Below are 21274 nucleotides of genomic sequence, written 5' to 3'. Positions count from 1 at the left end.
ACAGGACAAACAGTGCTTCTGTTTTCCTAACCCTAGCCGTTCTGGCTATATAAATTTTTAAGGCCCTGACTACATCAAGGGACTTGGAATCCTCCAAGGCCCCCGTAGCCACAGGCACCACAATAGATTGGTTCATATGAAATGACGAAACCACTTTAGGCAGAAAATGAGGACGAGTCCTCAACTCTGCTCTATCCGCATGGAAAATCAGATAGGGGCTCTTGTAAGACAATTCGGACACCCGCCTTGCAGATGCCAAGGCCAATAACATGACCACTTTCCAATTGAGAAATTTTAACTCAACCGTTTGAAGAGGTTCAAACCAGTGTGATTTAAGGCACTGTAACACCACGTTAAGGCCCCACGGTGCCACCGGAGGCACAAAAGGAGGTTGGATGTGCAACTCTCCCTTTACAAAAGTCTGGACTTCTGGGAGAGAAGCCAATTCCTTCTGAAAGAATATAGATAAGGCCGAAATCTGCACCTTAATGGAGCCTAACTTCAGGCCCATATCCACACCTGACTGCAGAAAATGGAGAAAACTACCCAGTTGAAAATCATCCGTAGGGCATTCTTGGCTTAACACCAAGACACATATTTTCTCCAGATACCGTGATAGTGTATCGCCGTTACCTCCTTCCTAGCTGTAATAAGAGTAGGGACAACTTCATCCGGAATACCTTTCCTAGCTAGGATTTGGTGTTCAACCGCCATGCCGTCAAACATAACCGTGGTGAGTCTTGGAACACACAGGGCCCCTGTAGTAACAGGTCCTCCCTGAGAGGAAGAGGCCACGGATCTTTTGAGATCATTTCCTGAAGATCTTAATACCAGGCCCTTCGAGGCCAATCTGGAACGAGTATTGTCTGCACTCGTGTTCGTCTTGTGATTCTCAATATCCTTGATGAGAGGAAGTGGAGGGAACACAGAGACCGACTGAAACACCCACGGTGTCACCAGGGCATCCACTGCCACTGCCTGAGGGTCCCTTGACCTGGAACAATACGTCCGAAGCTTTCTGTTGAGGCTTGACGCCATCATGTCTATTTGAGGAAGTCCCCAACGACTTGTCACCTCTGCAAAGACTTCTTGATGAAGTCCCCACTCTCCTGGATGGAGATCGTGTCTGCTGAGGAAGTCTGCTTCCCAGTTGTCTACTCCCGGAATGAAGACCACTGACAGAGCGCTTACATGATTTTCCGCCCAGCGAAGAATCCTGGTGGCTTCTGCCTTTGCTGCTCTGGTTCTTGTCCCGCCCTGGCGGTTTACATGCGCCACGGCTTTGACGTTGTCTGACTGTATCAGAAGAGGTAGGTTGCGAAGAAGATTCTCTGCCTGTCGAAGGCTGTTGTATATGGCCCTTAATTCCAGCACATTGATGTGAAGACAAGCCTCCTGGCTTGACCATATTCCCTGAAAATTGTTTTCCTGTGTGACTGCTCCCCATCCTCGGAGGCTCGCGTCCGTGGTCACAAGAACCCAATCTTGAATGCCGAACCTGCGACCCTCTAGAAGGAGAGTACTCTGGAGCCACCACAGGAGAGAGAGACCCTGGCCCTGGAGGACAGGGTTATCTTCCGATGTATCTGCAGATGGGACCCTGACCAATTGTCCAGAAGGTCCCACTGAAAAGTCCTTGCATGGAACCTGCCGAATGGAATGGCCTCGTAGGCCGCCACCATCTTTCCCAATACTCGAGTGCATTGATGTACTGACACTCTTTTTGGCTTTAACAGGTCTTTGATCATGTTCTGGAGTTCCTGGGCTTTTTCCACTGGGAGAAAAACCCTTTGTTTTTCCGTATCCAGAATCATGCCCAAAAAAGACAGCCGCGCTGTCGGAACCAACTGCGACTTTGGTAGATTTAGAACCCAGCTGTGTTGTTGTAGTACTCTCAGGGAGAGAGACACGCTTTTTAATAACTGTTCCCTTGAACACGCTTTTATCAGGAGATCATCCAAGTATGTGATAATTGTGACCCCTTGCTTGCGCAGGATCACCACCATTTCCGCCATTACCGTGGTGAAAATTTTTGGGGCCGTGGAAAGCCCAAACGGCAACATCTGAAACTGGTAATGACAATCCTGTACAACGAATCTTAGGTACGCCCGATGAGGAGGATATATGGGGACATGAAGGTATGCATCCTTTATGTCTAGTGACACTATAAAACCCCCCCTTTCCAGGCTGGATATCCCTGCCCTGAGAGATTCCATCTTGAATTTGAACCTCTTTAAATATAGGTTTAGAGATTTTAGATTCAGAATTGGTCTGACCTCAAAATAAGATTCACAAACATTTTATTTTTGAAACAGCGGAAGCTAAATACTCTTCCTCAGCAAATTCTATTCACCTGAAATGGTTAGGTTGGTCCGACTATAGGGGGAGAGAAGGCAGGCTAACCCGTCTATAGCTCTCCAATTGCTTTATCTGTGCTTCACCCCACCTGGATTGACCTCTGTAAGAATGTTGTGATATCAGACGATTTTTATTTATTTTATTTTTTTCTTGGTGTTTGATTGTGCTAAGCCTCTTTTTTGTGTTTCTTCTTTTTGATTCTGAACGCCTAATGTAACCAACTGTATATCCATCCAACTGTGCGTTACAAGTGCTTTGATTATGGTAACCATTCCGGACTTCCCCTATTCTCTTTTCTCTATCGTCCTAGTGGATGCTGGGGTTCCTGAAAGGACCATGGGGAATAGCGGCTCCGCAGGAGACAGGGCACAAAAAGTAAAGCTTTCCGATCAGGTGGTGTGCACTGGCTCCTCCCCCTATGACCCTCCTCCAAGCCAGTTAGATTTTTGTGCCCGGCCGAGAAGGGTGCAATCTAGGTGGCTCTCCTAAAGAGCTGCTTAGAAAAGTTTAGCTTAGGTTTTTTATTTTACAGTGAGTCCTGCTGGCAACAGGATCACTGCAACGAGGGACTTAGGGGAGAAGAAGTGAACTCACCTGCGTGCAGGATGGATTGGCTTCTTGGCTACTGGACATCAGCTCCAGAGGGACGATCACAGGTACAGCCTGGATGGTCACCGGAGCCTTGCCGCCGGCCCCCTTGCAGATGCTGAAGTAAGAAGAGGTCCAGAATCGGCGGCAGAAGACTCCTCAGTCTTCTAAAGGTAGCGCACAGCACTGCAGCTGTGCGCCATTTTCCTCTCAGCACACTTCACACGGCAGTCACTGAGGGTGCAGGGCGCTGGGAGGGGGGCGCCCTGGGAGGCAAATGAATACCTATTTTGGCTAAAAATACCTCACATATAGCCTCCGGAGGCTATATGGAGATATTTAACCCCTGCCAGAATCCGTTAAGAGCGGGAGACGAGGCCGCCGAAAAAGGGGCGGGGCCTATCTCCTCAGCACACAGCGCCATTTTCCCTCACAGAAAGGCTGGAGGGAAGGCTCCCAGGCTCTCCCCTGCACTGCACTACAGAAACAGGGTTAAAACAGAGAGGGGGGGCACTAAATTGGCGTTAGAAATATATAAAAAAGATGCTATAAGGGAAAACACTTATATAAGGTTGTCCCTATATAATTATAGCGTTTTTGGTGTGTGCTGGTAAACTCTCCCTCTGTCTCTCCAAAGGGCTAGTGGGTCCTGTCCTCTATCAGAGCATTCCCTGTGTGTGTGCTGTGTGTCGATACGTGTGTGTCGACATGTATGAGGACGATGTTGGTGAGGAGGCGGAGCAATTGCCTGTAATGGTGATGTCACTCTCTAGGGAGTCGACACCGGAATGGATGGCTTATTTAGGAAATTACGTGATAATGTCAACACGCTGCAAGGTCGGTTGACGACATGAGACGGCCGACAAACAATTAGTACCGGTCCAGACGTCTCAAAAACACCGTCAGGGGTTTTAAAACGCCCGTTTACTTTAGTCGGTCGACACAGACACAGACAGGGACACTTATTAGGGCCACACGTTAAAGGCAATGAAGGAGGTGTTACATATTTCTGATACTACAAGTACCACAAAAGAGGGTATTATGTGGGATGTGAAAAAACTACCGTAGTTTTTCCTGAATCAGATAAATTAAATAAAGTGTGTGATGATGCGTGGGTTCCCCCCGATAGAAAATTATGGGCGGTATACCCTTTCCCGCCAGAAGTTAGGGCGCGTTGGGAAACACCCCTTAGGGTGGATAAGGCGCTCACACGCTTATCAAAACAAGTGGCGGTACCGTCTATAGATAGGGCCGTCCTCAAGGACCAGCTGACAGGAGGCTGGAAAATATCATAAAAAGTATATACACACATACTGGTGTTATACTGCGACCAGCGATCGCCTCAGCCTGGATGTGCAGAGCTGGGGTGGCTTGGTCGGATTCCCTGACTAAAAATATTGATACCCTTGACAGGGACAGTATTTTATTGACTATAGAGCATTTAAAGGATGCATTTCTATATATGCGAGATGCACAGAGGGATATTTGCACTCTGGCATCAAGAGTAAATGTGATGTCCATATCTGCCAGAAGATGTTATGGACACGACAGTGGTCAGGTGATGCAGATTCCAAACGGCACAAAGGTGTATTGCCGTATAAAGGAAGAGGAGTTATTTGGGGTCGGTCCATCGGACCTGGTGGCCACGGCAACTGCTGGAAAATCCGCCGTTTTTACCCTAAGTCACATCTCTGCAGAAAAAGACACCGTCTTTTCAGCCTCAGTCCTTTCGTCCCTATAAGATCATATCTGCCCAGGGATAGAGGAAAGGGAAGAAGACTGCAGCAGGCAGCCCATTCCCAGGAACAGAAGCGTTCCACCGCTTCGGACAAGTTCTCAGCATGGCGCTGAGACCGTACAGGACCCCTGGATCCTACAAGTAGTATCCCAGGGGTACAGATTGGAATGTCGAGACGTTTCCCCTTCGCAGGCTCCTGAAGTCTGCTTTACCAAGGTCTCCCTCCGACAAGGAGGCAGTATGGGAGAAAATTCACAAGCTGTATTCCCAGCAGGTGATAATTAAATTACCCCTCCTACTACAAGAAAAGGGGTATTATTCCACACTATATTGTGGTACTGTAGCCAGAAGGCTAGGTGAGACTTATTCTAAAAATTTTTTTGAACACTTACAAAGGTTCAAATCAAGATGGAGTCACTCAGAGCAGTGATAACGAACCAGGAAGAAGGGGACTATATAGTGTCCCGGGACATCAGGGATGCTTACCTCTATGTCCCAAATTTGCCCTTCTCACTAAGGGTACCTCAGGTTCGTGGTGCAGAACTGTCACTATCAGTTTCAGACGCTGCCGTTTGGATTGTCCACGGCACCCCGGGTCTTTACCAAGGTAATGGCCGAAATGATGATTCTTCTTCGAAGAAAAGGCGTCTTAATTATCCCTTACTTGGACGATCTCCTGATAAGGGCATAGTCCAGGGAACAGTTGGAGGTCGGAGTAGCACTATCTCGGATACTGCTACAACAGCACGGGTGGATTCTAAATATTCCAAAATCGCAGCTGATCCCGACGACACGTCTGCTGTGCCTAGGGATGATTCTGGACACAGTCCAGAAAAAGGTGTTTCTCCCGGAAGAGAAAGCCAGGGAGTTATACGAGCTAGTCAGGAACCTCCTAAAAACAGTGCATCATTGCACAAGGGTCCTGGTAAAAATGGTGGCTTCCTACGAAGCAATTCCATTCGGCAGATTTCACGCAAGAACTTTTCAGTGGGATCTGCTGGACAAATGGTCCGGATCGCATCTTCAGATGCATCAGCGGATAACCCTATATCCAAGGACAAGGGTGTCTCTCCTGTGGTGGTTATAGAGTGCTCATCTTCTAGAGGGCCGCAGATTCGGCATTCAGGATTGGATGCTGGTGACCACGGAGCCCAGCCCGAGAGGCTGGGGAGCAGTCACACAAGGAAAAAATTTCCAGGGAGTGTGATCAAGTCTGGAGACTTTTCTCCACATAAATATACTGGAGCTAAGGGTAAATTTATAATGCTCTAAGCTTAGCAAGACCTCTGCTTCAAGGTCAGCCGGTATTGATCCAGTGGGAAAAACATCACGGCAGTCGCCCACGTAAACAGACAGGGCGACACAAGAAGCAGGAGGGCAATGGCAAAAACTGCAAGGACTTTTCGCTGGGCGGAAAATCATGTGATAGCACTGTCAGCAGTGTTTCATCCCGGGAATGGAAACTGGGAAGCAGACTTCCTCAGCAGGCACGACCTCCACCCGGGAGAGTGGAAACTTCATCGGGAAGTTTTTTCCACATGATTGTAAACCGTTGGGAAATACCAAAGGTGGACATGATGGCGTCCCGTCTGAACAAAAAACGGGACAGGTATTGCGCCAGGTCAAGAGACCCTCAGGCAATAGCTGTGGACGTTCTGGTAACACCGTGGGTGTACCAGTCGGTGTATGTGTTCCCTCCTCTGCTTCTCATACCTAAGGTGCTGAGAATTATAAGACGTAGAGGAGTAAGAACTATACTCATGGCTCCGGATTGGCCAAGAAGGACTTGGTACCCGGAACTTCAAGAGATGCTTACAGAGGTCTTATGGCCTCTGCCGCTAAGAAGGGACTTGCTTCAGCAAGTACCATGTCTGTTCCAAGACTTACCGCAGCTGCGTTTGTCGGCATGGCGGTGGAAAGCCGGATCCTAAGGGAAAAAGGCATTCCGGAAGAGGTCATTCCTACCCTGGTCAAAGCCAGAAAGGAGGTGACCGCACAACATTATCACCACATGTGGCGAAAATATGTTGCGTGGTGTGAGGCCAGGAAGGCCCCACAAAGAAATTTCAACTCGGTCGTTTCCTGCATTTCCTGCAAACAGGAGTGTCTATGGGCCTCAAATTGGGGTCCATTAAGGTTCAAATTTCGGCCCTGTCGATTTTCTTCCAGAAAGAATTGGCTTCAGTTCCTGAAGTCCAGAAGTTTGTCAAGGGAGTATTGCATATACAACCCCCTTTTGTGCCTCCAGTGGCACTGTGGGATCTCAACGTAGTTCTGGGATTCCTCAAATCACATTGGTTTAAAACCAGTCAAATCTGTGGATTTGAAGCATCTCACATGAAAAGTGACCATGCTCTTGGCCCTGGCCTGGACCAGGCGAGTGTCAAATTGGTGGTTTTTTTCTCAAAAAAGCCCATATCTGTTTGTCCATTCGGACAGGGCAGAGCTGCGGACTCGTCCCCAGTTCTCTACCTAAGGTGGTGTCAGTGTTTCACCTGAACCAGCTTATTGTGGTGCCTTGCACCTACTAGGGACTTGGAGGACTCCAAGTTGCTAGATGTTGTCAGGGCCCTGAAAATATGTTCCAGGACGGCTGGAGTCAGGAAAACTGACTTGCTGTTATCCTGTATGCACCCAACAAACTGGGTGCTCTTGCTTCTAAGCAGACTATTGCTAGTTGGATGTGTAATACAATTCAGCTTGCACATTCTGTGGCAGGCCTGCCACAGCCAAAATATGTAAATGCCCATTCCACAAGGAAGGTGGGCTCATCTTGGGCGGCTGCCCGAGGGGTCTCGGCTTTACAACTTTGCCGAGCAGCTACTTGGTCAGGGGCAAACACGTTTGCTAAATTCTACAAATTTGATACCCTGGCTAAGGAGGACCTGGAGTTCTCTCATTCGGTGCTGCAGAGTCATCCGCACTCTCCCGCCCGTTTGGGAGCTTTGGTATAATCCCCATGGTCCTTTCAGGAACCCCAGCATCCACTAGGACGATAGAGAAAATAAGAATTTACTTACCGATAATTCTATTTCTCGGAGTCCGTAGTGGATGCTGGGCGCCCATCCCAAGTGCGGATTATCTGCAATACTTGTACATAGTTACAAAAATCGGGTTATTATTGTTGTGAGCCATCTTTTCAGAGGCTCCGCTGTTATCATACTGTTAACTGGGTTTAGATCACAAGTTGTACGGTGTGATTGGTGTGGCTGGTATGAGTCTTACCCGGGATTCAAAATTCCTCCCTTATTGTGTACGCTCGTCCGGGCACAGTACCTAACTGGCTTGGAGGAGGGTCATAGGGGGAGGAGCCAGTGCACACCACCTGATCGGAAAGCTTTACTTTTGTGCCCTGTCTCCTGCGGAGCCGCTATTCCCCATGGTCCTTTCAGGAACCCCAGCATCCACTACGGACTCCGAGAAATAGAATTATCGGTAAGTAAATTCTTATTTTTTCTGTTCCCCATTTCTGTGTGAAAAATCTTCAATAAAAATTCTAATGTTTAAAAAAAAAGAATTGGTCTGACCGAGCCATCTGGCTTTGGGACCACAAATAGGATTGAATAAAACTTTTTCCCCTGTTGCACTAGGGGAACCATGATAATCACTTGCTGTTGACACAGCTTTAGTATGGCAGCCAAAACTATTTCCCTCACCGGGGAAGTAGCTGGCAAGGCCGTTTTGAAAATCGGTGTGGAAGCACCTCTTCGATGAATTTGGTAGAGGCCGGGGAGGACATTTTTCCTGTGAACTAGCCGTAGCCGGTGTTCTTTTCCCTCTACCTCTGGCGAGGAAAGAAAGCCACGCCCCTTTCTGAACTTACGCGACCGAAAGGACTGCATCTGTTATTGGGGTGTTTCCTTTTGCTGTGGGGGAACGTAAGGCAAAAAAGACGACTTACCCGCGGTAGCTGTGGAAACCAGGTCCGCGAGGCCCTCCCCAAATAAAAACTATACCTTGCAATGTAAAGCCTCCATATGTCTCTTCGAGTCAGCATCACCTGTCCATTGACGGGTCCGCAGGGACCTACTAGCAGAACCTGCCATGGCATTAGCTTTTGAACCCAAAAGCCCAATATCTCTCGCAGCCTCTCTCATATATAGTGCTGTGTCCTTGATGTGACCTAAGGTCAACACCATACTGTCTTTATCTAGGGTGTCAATGTCAGATGACAAGTTATCAGCCCAAGCCGTAATTGCGCTACCTACCCCTGCCGACGCTACTGCAGGTCTAAACAGGGCTCCCGTCGTTGCATAAATTGATTTTAAGGTAGAGTCCTGCCTACGATCCGCAGGATCCTTTAGGGCCGCCGTATCAGGGGACGGTAGTGCTACCTATTTGGACCAGCTCGTTAAGGCTTTGTCCAGCGTGGGCGAGGATTGCCACCGCAACCTGTCCTTTGAGGGGAAAGGATACGCCATAATAATTCTCCTGGGAACCTGCAGGCTAATGTCCGGAGTCTCCCAAGCTTTTTTAAATAAAGCGTTCAGCTCATGAGATGGGGGAAACGTTACCTCATGTTTCTTTTCCGTAAACATGCAGACCCTCGTGTCAGGGACAGAGGGGTCCTCTGTGATATGTCACACATCTTTTATTGCAATAATCATACATTGAATACTCTTGGGTGCAACCGTGCATCATCATAGTCGACACTGGAGTCGGAATCCGTGTCGGTATCAGTGTCTGCAATCTGGGAAAGGGGACGTTTATGTGACCCTGATGGGTCTTGTGACACAGTCAAAGCCATGGATTGACTCCCTGCTCTGTCCCTGGACACTGCTTCGTCCAATCTCTTATGTAATAAATTCACATTAGCATTTAAAACATTCCACAAGTCAACCCAATCCGGTGTCGGCCGTGCCGACAGAGACACGATCACCATCTGCTCTGCATCCTCCCTAAACAAGCCTTCCGGTTCAGACATGTCGACACACACGTACTGACACCCCCACACACACTGGGATAACTGAAATATGGGGACTGACCCACAATAAGGCCCTTTGGAGAGACAGAGAGAGAGTATGCCAGCACACACCCAGCGCCACAATATACTGAAAAAAAAAGTCCCAGTCTAAATAGCGCTTATAACATATAATATTTGCACCAAATAATGTGCCCCGTTACTGTGTTCAGCAGGGGAGAGTCCGGGAGAAGGTTCTCTGCAGCATGGTTATTGCTGGAGGATCAAGCACCACCCCCTCGACGGCGGTCTTCGGTCCCGCTCATATCTTTATACTGGCGGGGTTTTTATAACATACTGCCCCTGCAGTATCTAAACTTGCTGCCAGATTAAATTGAGGTGTTTATTGCTGCCCAGGGTGCCCCCCCTGCACCCATGCTGTGCCTGTGTGTGTGGGAGCAATGGCGCGCAGCGTTACCTCAGTGAAGATCTGAAGTCTTCTGCCGCCTTTGAAGTCTTCTTTTTTCTTATACTCACCCGGCTTCTATCTTCCGGCTATGTGAGGAGGACGGCGGCGCGGCTCCGGGACGAACGGCAAGGGTGAGACCTGCGTTCTGACCCTCCGGAGCTAATGGTGTCCAGTAGCCAAAGAAGCAGAGCCTATCATTTAAGTAGGTCTGCTTCTCTCTCCTCAGTCCCACGATGCAGGGAGCCTGTTGCCAGCAGAGCTCCCTGAAAATAAAAAACCTAACAAAATTATTTTACACAGAAAACTCAGGAGAGCTACCTGTAATGCACCCAGTCTCCTCTGGGCACAAGATCTAACTGAGGTCTGGAGGAGGGACATAGAGGGAGGAGCCAGTGCACACCCATTCTAAAGTCTTTACAGTGCCCATGTCTCCTGCGGAGCCGTCTATTCCCCATGGTCCTTACAGAGTCCCCAGCATCCTCTAGGACGTAAGAGAAATATGGTTGAAATTCACAATATATAGTGATAATGGGAGGGTGGAATGGAGTGTAGCTTGGCCACTGGTGCCAAGAGGGGGGCCGGGGTGGTGGGTACTAATTGCCCAGGTAATTTGATGGAGGGGACCGGGTATGCCATCTGCCTGCTCACCCCCCTTACCTGTCAGCGCCTTTTACGTGTCCCCAGCCTGGGCTGCAGTGTAGGAGGCTGCTGTTGCTGATCAGTAGCAGCCTCCTATTCTATCTGTGCGGCGGGAGAAGTTGGGGTAGTAATTGCCCTGATGGTGCCCCCCTCCTGATGTGCACCCAGCCAGGAGCAGAACGGTGCTTCCCTGCTTCATGGTGCCACAAATACTATTAGCTGGAAAAAGAAACTCAAATGACCCCCTCCCCCCCGCTGGTTCCCATGTGGCCGAGGTGCTCTCCGGGCGCGCAGTGTGCGGGACACGTCTGGTGCTGCCCGTGCGCGCTGTACTGTACCGTAACCAGCGCCACACATCGTCCCTGCATTGCCGGCGCCGCCCCTGCGCCTGACAGGACACGGGGTCGCCTGACGTCACAGAGCAAAGCAGGGGCTCCGCTGTGATACAGTGCAAAGCAGGGGCTCCGCTGTGACGTCACCGCCCTTTTATATACCGGGCCCCGAGCGCGGAGGCCTCACACTCCGCGCATAACATCTGGAGAGAGGCGGCTGAAGGTTCCTCCAAAATGTTCAAAAAACATCGCCAGCTGCGACCAACATCGCGCCTGCCACTCCTACCAACATCGCGCCTGCCACGCCTACCCCGTGTGCAGAAGGTGAGAGGAACCCACTAACATTATTATATAATTCCCTGCCTGATAGCGCTGTATGTATCATGGGATGTATAATGCACTATCCTGTCTGATGCTGTCTTATATCATTTTACATCTCTCCATTATCACGTTATATTCTCTATAGACCACCAGCAGGGGGCGTACACCTCAGCTGATTCCCCCCCCATAATGGCCCTCATTCCGAGTTGTTCGCTCGGTATTTTTTTCTCGCAACGGAGCGATTAGTCGCTAATGCGCATGCGCAATGTCCGCAGTGCGACTGCGCCAAGTAAATTTGCTATGCAGTTAGGTATTTTACTCACGGCATTACGAGGTTTTTTCTTCGTTCTGGTGATCGTAATGTGATTGACAGGAAGTGGGTGTTTCTGGGCGGAAACAGGCCGTTTTATGGGTGTGTGCGAAAAAACGCTACCGTTTCTGGGAAAAACGCGGGAGTGGCTGAAGAAACGGAGGAGTGTCTGGGCGAACGCTGGGTGTGTTTGTGACGTCAAACCAGGAACGACAAGCACTGAACTGATCGCAGATGCCGAGTAAGTCTGGAGCTATTCAGAAACTGCTAAGAAGTGTCTATTCGCAATTTTGCTAATCTTTCGTTCGCAATTTTGATAAGCTAAGATTCACTCCCAGTAGGCGGCGGCTTAGCGTGTGCAAAGCTGCTAAAAGCAGCTTGCGAGCGAACAACTCTGAATGAGGGCCAATGTTCTATCTTTCCCTAATTATAAAACATTCTCTCAGACTCATAATGTTATACATGTATCTCTGTCCTGATAGTGTGATATTTAGTTATGCTTCTCCCCAGCAATGTATAAGGGTGGTCATTCCGAGTTGTTCGCTCGCTAGCAGTTTTTAGCAGTCGTGCAAACGCATAGTCACCACCCACTGGGAGTGTATTTTAGCTTAGCAGAAGTGCGAACGAAAGGATAGCAGAGCGGCTACAAAAAAACATTGTGCAGTTTCAGAGCAGCTCCAGACCTACTCAGCGCTTGCGATCACTTCAGACTGTTCAGTTCCTGTTTTGATGTCACGAACACGCCCTGCGTTCGCCCAGCCACGCCTGCGTTTTTCCTGGCACGCCTGCGTTTTTTCGAACACTCCCTGAAAACGGTCAGTACACACCCAGAAATGCCCTCTTCCTGTCAATCACTCTGCGGCCAGCAGTGCGTCTGAAATGCTTCGCTAGACCTTGTGTAAAACTGCATCGGCCGTTGTGAAAGTACGACACGCGTGCGCATTGCGCCGCATACACATGCGCAGAAGTGTCGCTTTTTTGCCTGATCGCTGCGCAGCAACCGAAAACAACTAGCGAACAACTCGGAATGACCACCAATGTCCGGCTATCCATATAGTGTGATATAAAGTTATGTATAACCTCATCCTTGTATAATTTCCGTCTGTCCTTATAGTGTGATATGTTATATCCCCAACCTTGTATAATGTCCATCTGTCCATATCGTGTGATATACAGTAATGTTATGTATATCCCCAACCTTGTATAATGTGTGTCCTTCTAGTGTGATATGTTATGTATATCCCTATCCTTGTATAATGTCCATCTGTCCTTGTAGTGTGATATAATGTGATATATATCCCCATCCTAGTTTAATGTTTGTCTGTCCATATAGTGATATAATGTTATGTATATCCCCCTCATTGTATAATGTCCGTCTGTCCATATAGTGTGATATAATGTTATGTTCTGTACATCTCCATCATTGTATAATGTCCATCCTAAAATTGTCATATGCTTTATAATCACAGATGGTGCAGAGGATGGCTCAATGGATGAGGAAATTCTGTAACTTTTTTCATGTGAGTACATCTTACCCTCCCACACGGTATGAGCCGAAATTCACATTATAGCACACGGAATGAGCCGAAATTCACATTATAGCACACGGAATGAGCTGAAATTCACATTATAGCACACGGTATGAGCCGAAATTCACATTATAGCACACGGAATGAGCTGAAATTCGCATAATAGCACACGGTATGAGCCAAAATTCACATTATTGCACACGGAATGAGCCGACATTCACATTATAGCACACGGAATGAACCGAAATTCACATTATAGCACACGGTATGAGCCGAAATTCACATTATAGCACACGGAATGAGCCGAAATTCACATTATAGCACAAGGTATGAGCCGAAATTCACATTATAGCACACTGAATGAGCCAAAATTCACATTATAGCACACGGTATGAGCCGAAATTCACATTATAGCACACGGAATGAGTCGAAATTCACATTATAGCACACGGTATTCACATTATAGCACACTGAATGAGCCAAAATTCACATTATAGCACACGGTATGAGCCGAAATTCACATTATAGCACACGGAATGAGCCGAAATTCACATTATAGCACACGGCTATAATGTGAATTTCGGCTCATTCCGTGCATCCCCTGCCTATCTTGTCTGCACATCTCTGATTAATACTCCCCAAATTTCCAGCAGTATATACTGTTGCACCTGTGTATAATGCCCACATGTATATACCGCTGCACCTGTGTATAATGCCCACATGTACCCTTGGGCTCATATAGTGTGTGTAAATCTGGCTCTGGTACTAGCCAGTGCCTCCTGAGCCATTTACCTCACCCAATATCCCTGGTTACTATATATTTATTAAACCCCTGTAGGCTCTACTCTTCTCAAATGTACATCGTCTGCCCACAGCCTCCACTTTTTGGCCTCATGCACCATCATCACTGTTGAATTTTACTAGTGTGTTAAGCTGTTTATTTACTCACCCGCATCACACCTGTGTCTGTGCTAGCCGTAATTGTTCACACACCACTTATCCGTCCTGATAACACTTATTTTGGGTCTTTTATGTGACTGAAGTATTTGCTGAAGTACTGAAGCCTTTGGGGGCTGGTAGGTCAGTGATTTACTGGCTAGTTTATTTTGTCCCAGGTCCAGCACGCCCAACGGCACCATCTAGAGGAGGAACACAGCAGAGACAACAACCAGGACAGGTGAGCACAGATATGACTCTACCCTTAGTGACTTCCTTCTCTTTCTGGCTTTCCTTATATCCGCTCCTGGAATGTTAGAGACAACCAGACTTCACAATGGCCACCAGGAAACGGAGGCTGAGATTGTTAGTGGGGTTTGACACATTGGGCGGGATTCAAATCTTTTATCGCCCCCGATCTCCCGTCTAAAGTGACGGGAGATCACGGGGCGATATTCTAATGACCCCCATTTTCACGCTGAACGCGCCCATAAGAGCCGGGTTTAGATGCTTTACGCGGCTAAACCCGGCTCTTATGGGCGCGATTGTGAAAAGTCCCGTTTGGGCGTCCAAACGGGTCACTTTTCACTTTTCACGCATGGCGAGCTGATATCGCGACCATCGGCAGTAACATTTGAATACTGCCGGCGGGCGCGATGGAGGCGGGAGGGGGCAGAAAAGATTTGAATCCCGCCCATTGTATGAGGTGATCACCAGGGGCTGTTAGGGTTATGCATTTGCTGTGTAATGGGCTGACTGTCCTTACTCTTACCTTAGCTATGAGACACTAATGAATGTCTGCGCTCGACGAATGTGCCGAACTATCCAGAGGGATGGATTTGATGAAGGGTATCCTCAAAAGTCACGGGATGATGGCTACGTAACCCTCAAACAACAAAGCAGATTAAGATCTTGCAGCCGGTCCTCAGCGGTGAGTATCTTGCGGGGCTCATCTCATTGTGCTCCACTTTTTCATTTTTTCTTAAAGCTATACTGGGAAAGATATGTATGTGGGAGGTACTTTTCCCATTGGTAAATGTGATGCATATGTGCGGCCCCTGGGGAACACTGACAGAGGGAGAGTGTGAATTTGGAGTCAGAGGAAGAGACAGATAAGTGGTTAGAGAAAGACAGTAGATCAACCATGAGTGGACAGGGGATGATCCACAGCATCTAAAGCTACAGAAAGTCCAAGGAGGATAAGTAGAGAGGAATGACCTGTGGATTTGGCAGTAAGGCTATAAATAGTGACCTTAGTACATGGATCTTGGAGGTGAAGGGGAGGAGAGAGATGGGGTGGGAGAGACTCTGGGACAAGAGAAAGGGCTCATACGCATGCCTGAAGGAGTTGGGACAGGTTGAAGATGTGGGAAAGGTGAGTGCTGGCATCAAGTCATAAGGAGTGTGGTCCAGGGCTGGATGGAGGAGGGGATGAGACAAGGGGGCATACTTCATCCCCAGTAGTAGGAGAATAGTAGAACAGGGTGGACAAGCAACAGGTAGGAGTGAGGTAGGAGGGGATGTCCTAGCATGTAGCACCAATTTCGGACCTGAGATGTGTGGCACAGATGGTGGGGGTAGTGAAGAGGTTGGTGGAGAATGGAGGACTGGTAGGATTGGAAAGACCTGAATTAGAATGGAGAGACACAGGACAGAGTCAGCAGTACAAGAGCATATTTGAAGATTGAGGGTAAGTTTGGAGTGTCAAGGGGCAGTGGTAAAGAGTCGTAATGGGGAAGATACTGGTCAGGGCAGGAAAGGGTTACTTTTTGCTTCTGCAATCACAACAATGACAAATGGAAAGGAGCAGTATGTTTTTTTTTTTTTTTATCTCTGGATGATTGTATTTGTATATTGACTTGTTCCCCTATCTCTATCTCTCTGTGCCTCATGAACTGACTGGAAATCTATTGCACACCCTCCCACCTCACACTACAATGTGTATCTTCAAGCAGAGAAGTCACCTGAGCAGTACAGAGGCCAGGATTGTGCAAGAAGATCTGGAGGCAAACCTGGCCATAAGCATTGGAGACAGGATTGGTGGAAGATGTACGGGCAAATCTCTAGTTCCCCCAATCACCCTGCCAGACACTGTAGGCCTCTGGCTTTTGTGTTTGGCTTTCCTCTTCTCCTTTCTATCTATTATTAAAGATACAATGTATGCAGTATAATGATCTTTTATTGCTAGTGTTACTGATTGTGGCTCCATGCCAGCCTGACAGGCCTATCACTGGCTCTAGCTGCCCGCACTGCCGGATCTCCTACTGTACTTACTGTATGTCCTTATCTCTGCTACTTCACAGATGAGATTGTCAACATCCTGGGAGAGGGAGCCTGTGGCCAAGTTCTCCACTGCCTGGACCATTACAGGTGAGTCTGTAGGTGGAATCAGGCTAATTTAGTAGTAAGGCTGAATAAAGCCTAATGAAATGTGCAGTGTGTAATACATACCTCTATGGATACATCTGCCTGGACCTCCAATACTTCCACCTCTGCTGGTGGGGCTGTCCTGTGGGATGAAGAACATGTTACATAAATGTGTTACAGAGAGGAGTGGTTGTAGACAATAAGAGCTGTGTGGGGAAGAAGTGGAATACTGATGTAATAGAAATCCTCAGGTATCTGTCGCTGACATCACAGTATCTCCTGCATGCAGTCATATGTTTCCCAGCTTACCTATAATGAACCCTGTCTTGTACTCTAGGGGAGGATCCAGTGTGGCATTAAAGATCAGCAAGATGTGGGAGAACATGGAGGAAGCTGCTTTTATGGAGATAAGGATGCTGAATAAAATCAGTGGATTAGAGCATGAGTATAAGCAGTAAGAACATGGCTTGTTATCCCCTACTCTATGCCTCCCCCCAGGCCATTACTGGGTCTAACCAGTGGTGTTTGTTCTCTCAACAGTTTGTGTACACATATGCTAAATTGGCTGTATTATCAAGGGCGGGTTTGCATTGAATTTGAACTTCTGGGACTCAGCACATACGACTTCCAGAAAAAGAACAACTTTCTGCCATATCCAATTAACCAGCTACGACATATGTCCGAGCAGCTGTTCCAGGCGGTGAAATGTAAGTGTTTGTGGTATAGGAGAATGACCTTGTACAGAGCGGTGGGAAATGGGGACACCTGGTTGAATGTAGGTTTCCCCAGGAGAGACAGAAATGATGTAATTCTATGTATCCTACCTTTTCAGTTCTTCATGACAACCGTATAACTCACACGGATCTGAAGCCGGACAATATCCTCTTTGTCAACTCGGAATTTGAGGAGATTTACAACAAGGAAAAGGTGAGTGATCAGGGTTTGACCTGCCTATTAATTACTGGATTGTGACCTTCTCTTGCTAGTTCTATCCCCAGGGCACACCCTCATTTAGACATGGCTATGGGGATGTTCTTCAGTTTGTAACGAATTCTTGTACTCCTATGCTCTCTCCCTGTGACCTCCCTCACGCAATGAAGAGTTGTGTTGAGCGATGCATTAAGAATACCGATATTCGGTTGGCTGACTTTGGGTGTGCGTTGCTATATCTTGACCACCACGATGACACGATTGCCGCCCGAGACTACCGAGCCCCAGAGGTCATCTTGGGTGAGTGTTACGCCTCTCTGTTTGGTTTGTGCTGAGGTGACCCCACTGTACCTGACTTTCCCTCCCTGTATTTTCAGGCCTTGACTGGAGCTATTCTGTTGACATATGGAGTATCGGATGTACCCTGTTTGAGTTCTACACAGGAGACACACTCTTCCTGGTGAGTGGTTTAGCTGGTGGAAAGCCTTGTGGCCAATCTCAATTTTCTTACATGTATGTCTTACACAAGTCTTTGTCACCTGCAGACAACTGTAGATAGTGACATTGAGCATCTGGCTGTAATGGAGCAAATTCTGGGCCCAATACCTTCATCCATGATTCATAACACGAGGTGAGAGGCAGTGACACATTTTATATTTTCAGGTGCCATGTGCGCTGTGACATTTAGTCAAAGGTCCTTTTCTTTACAGCAAACAGAATTACTTCCAGTCTGGCCGCGTAGATTGCGATGTCTTCACAAGACTCCATGTGCAGGGAATCCGTAAGCCTTTGAAGGTAAGGACAGGAAAGATCATATCAGTGTATATTTCGGGGAGGTGGGGGCAGAACATACAAATGTCTCCTCATACATTATTGCTGCAGTCTCTTCAAACAGCCCCTCTCTGCGCCAGTCCCATGCGTGTCTGTTAGCACAGAACGTTTTTTTTCTCATGTCTTTTTACCAGAAAATGCGTCTTAGTTGTAATGTGGTGTGACTAGGATGCACCAGGAGACCGTGCTGATTAATTTGATATGTAACACTAGTATACAGTATCTGTGTGTGACTGAGTCTGAATCTGTATATGAATGCTACAGTGCAGCAGCTGCTGCTTTTTCCCTTGCCAAGTTCCATTGTGCTTCATGTACAGACTCGGGAGCACACAGATATTCAAGAGTTACATATCAAATTAATCAGCACAGTCTCCTGGTGCATCCTACTCCGCATCGCATTGCTACACTGATGTATGTATCTTTGGGGGAAAAGACGCCCAGCGCTAGTTCCGTCACACTTAATCTGGAGGCTCATTCGCTTCTCGCGTAACATGGTGTATTGAGGCTAGTTGTATTAGGACACATCTGTAGGAGTGAGCTGGGCTGTATGTGATATTGCTAAAACCTATCCTTTTATTTATTTGGGAAATATTTCTTAAAGTATACAGTATTTGCAGGATATCCCCCAAATACTGTACCTGCAAATATTATGATGTCAGTTGGAGAGACTGCGGCAAATATCGGAGGTTCCTCCATTTCCACCAGCAGAGGCAGCCGGATTGACCAAGCTCTGGAACGTCTAGCGTAGGTCCTGGCTGGCATTTGAAGATGGCATTAGCCTATAGGAATCAAAGGATCTTCCCCACTGCTGTCTACTTGTATATGTGCCGACAGACGTCGGCATGTGCAGTAGCGCAGCTATGGGGAAAAGCAGGAAGTAAAGTGATTGCAAGGTAGTCACATTACTTATTCCTGATCGCTGGGATGGGCTGTTATAAGATCCCCTGTCCATTCAGTAATGGAACATCTGGGAAAATAAAGATGCTTTATTTCTGTGATTTGGGGCGATATGAAATCTTTATTTTTGAACAGTGTGGAAAACAGCATATGTAAAGTAGGTATCTAGACAAAATTAAATGTAGACGTCAAAACGGTAGAGAGACAATTGCCCGTAAGAGCTTACAATATATTTAATCAAGTTGTCTTAACATATTACTGAGCTATACGGGTGTCACATGATGTAGCTATACATACAATACAGTTGTGTTAACGTGTACGTTTGTGCCATTAACATAGTGACATGTTCCCCTTCTTGCAGCAATACATGGTCCGTGACAGTGAGGAAGAAAAGAAACTTTTCAATCTGATGGAAGGCTGTCTGCAGTATGAACCGTCAAAGCGCCTCACAGCTGCGGAGTGTCTCCGTCACCCCTTCTTCAAGTAACACCAATGAAGGGGTGACACTTAGTTTAACATCTTATTGTATAGCAATAAATAGGAACATCCAGTAGGGAATCCAATACCACCTTAGGGGATAAACTTAGCAGTTTTAGTATTAAAGATCCATAAAGCACCGTACATGCATTAGGTGTAACAATGATGATCATTTCCTTCAGCCACTAATTGTTCTATCCAGGCTCACTACTACAAGGTAAGCAGAGGTTCCAATGCAGCTCAATACATCTGGAATGTTTGGTAAATGTGCACATCTAGCCACTGGCTGATTTACCAAGCTGCTTTTGGAACCTCTGCTTACCTTGTAGTAGTGAGAGCGAAGTTCTTCCAGGCACTACTCATTGTTATATCCAGTCTCATTACTACAAGGTAAGCAGAGGTTCCAAAAGCAGCTTGGTAAATCTGTAAATCTTGGTAAATGTGCACATCTAGCCACAGATTTACCAAGCTGCTCTTGGAACCTCTGCTTACCTTGTAGTAGTGAGACTGGATGAGTAGTGTCTGGAACGACATGACCACCCTTGTCACACCTAATGCATGTACAGAGCTTTGTGTAGATTCTAAAACTGTTGCTCCATCCACGTTTATACCCCCTTCCCTTAGCTTAGCTACTGTTTGTCCATCTTGCAACTCTACTGCTGTGTGCTTTTTATTTCTATTTCATATCTATACAAAATCATCTCAGTACTTTGCGACTTGGCGTTGGTAGAAGTGAGATGTGTGAAATTGGGTGTACGTGGAACTGTGTGTAACTGTATAGGTGGCTGTGTATGTATGATTTGTTTTGGGAATTTTAAGCAATTCAGGTCCAGTGAATAACCAGAGATGGTGAAATTTAAGCAAATCACTGCTAAAGGTCAGCCAAAAATTGCAATTACATTTCAGAGTTCTAAAAGCTTTTTGGGAACGGGTTCTGTAGCAATGGAAGTAGCTTAAACCTTCAAAGTTGATGCAACTTCTATTGACTACTTTATTAGAAACCCCCCTGGATATATACAACAGTTTCCAGCAGACCTTATCACTGGTCTAACAAAGCTCTGTTTCAACTTTAAAGCTGCAGGTTTGAAAAGTGGAGCAACAGTGATTGCAGCCATTACTAAGATGGCAAATTAAGGCAATGTGACCAGACTGGGCTAATCTCTCTCTCTCTCTATGTATATATATGTCTATCTATCTATCTATCTATCTATCTATCTATCTATCTATCTATCTATCTATCTATCTATCTATCTATCTATCTTCATAAGTTTACATACCCTAGCAGAATTTGTGATTTTCTGGCCATTTGTCAGAGAATATGAATGATAACTCACAAACTTTTCTTTCACTCATGGTTAGTGGTTGGGTGAAGCCATTTATTGTCAAACAACTGTGTTTACTCTTTTTAAATCATATTGACAACAGAAACTACCCAAATGACCTACACGCGTGTTTCACTGCACTTAGTGGCAGCTTCGTTAGGGAGTAGGGCACGGCGTGTCCACTTGTGTCCTATGTGAAATGTTATGAAACAAATATCTATTACTGTATTATGTTAGCTGTCAGTCTCTACCAATAGGGAGAATAAGCTGACTTATTGCCGGTTAATTAAGGATATCAGATGAAAGGATACCCAGTGGTATATGTCATAT

The 21274-nt window shown here is 46.9% G+C and overlaps 1 protein-coding gene across 2 annotated transcripts; it reads left to right on the top strand.

Moving 5' to 3' along the window:
• Window positions 1–11022: 11022 nt before the first annotated feature.
• LOC134969211 (dual specificity protein kinase CLK2-like) lies at window positions 11023–20008 on the top strand. 2 transcript variants are annotated; one of them, XM_063945001.1, is made up of 14 exons: window positions 11023–11348; window positions 13125–13175; window positions 14300–14361; window positions 14898–15051; window positions 16073–16169; window positions 16424–16490; window positions 16825–16941; window positions 17028–17194; window positions 17320–17414; window positions 17588–17717; window positions 17795–17877; window positions 17963–18048; window positions 18128–18212; window positions 19507–20008. In XM_063945001.1, the coding sequence occupies exons 1-14, from the start codon at window positions 11259–11261 to the stop codon at window positions 19630–19632; spliced, it is 1410 nt and encodes a 469-aa protein (XP_063801071.1). In that variant the 5' UTR covers window positions 11023–11258; the 3' UTR covers window positions 19633–20008. The 2 variants fall into 2 exon arrangements, with proteins under 2 accessions (XP_063801071.1, XP_063801072.1); XM_063945002.1 differs by having other exon boundaries at window positions 11024–11348; window positions 16076–16169.
• Window positions 20009–21274: the final 1266 nt, after the last annotated feature.

This window comes from Pseudophryne corroboree, chromosome 11, assembly GCF_028390025.1.
Source record: "Pseudophryne corroboree isolate aPseCor3 chromosome 11, aPseCor3.hap2, whole genome shotgun sequence".
NCBI lineage: Eukaryota > Metazoa > Chordata > Amphibia > Anura > Myobatrachidae > Pseudophryne > Pseudophryne corroboree.
The sequence above is the reverse complement of the archived record's forward strand: the minus strand, read 5'-3'. Positions and strand labels throughout refer to the sequence as shown.

Bases quoted from the DNA above. Each gene is read 5' to 3' on its own strand.
- LOC134969211 (XM_063945001.1), top strand. From the start codon at position 11,259: ATGTTCAAAAAACATCGCCAGCTGCGACCAACATCGCGCCTGCCACTC. The intron at 13,176-14,299 runs GTGAGTACATCT...ATTTTGTCCCAG, and splicing joins AATTCTGTAACTTTTTTCAT to GTCCAGCACGCCCAACGGCA. The intron at 18,213-19,506 runs GTAAGGACAGGA...CCCTTCTTGCAG, and splicing joins GAATCCGTAAGCCTTTGAAG to CAATACATGGTCCGTGACAG.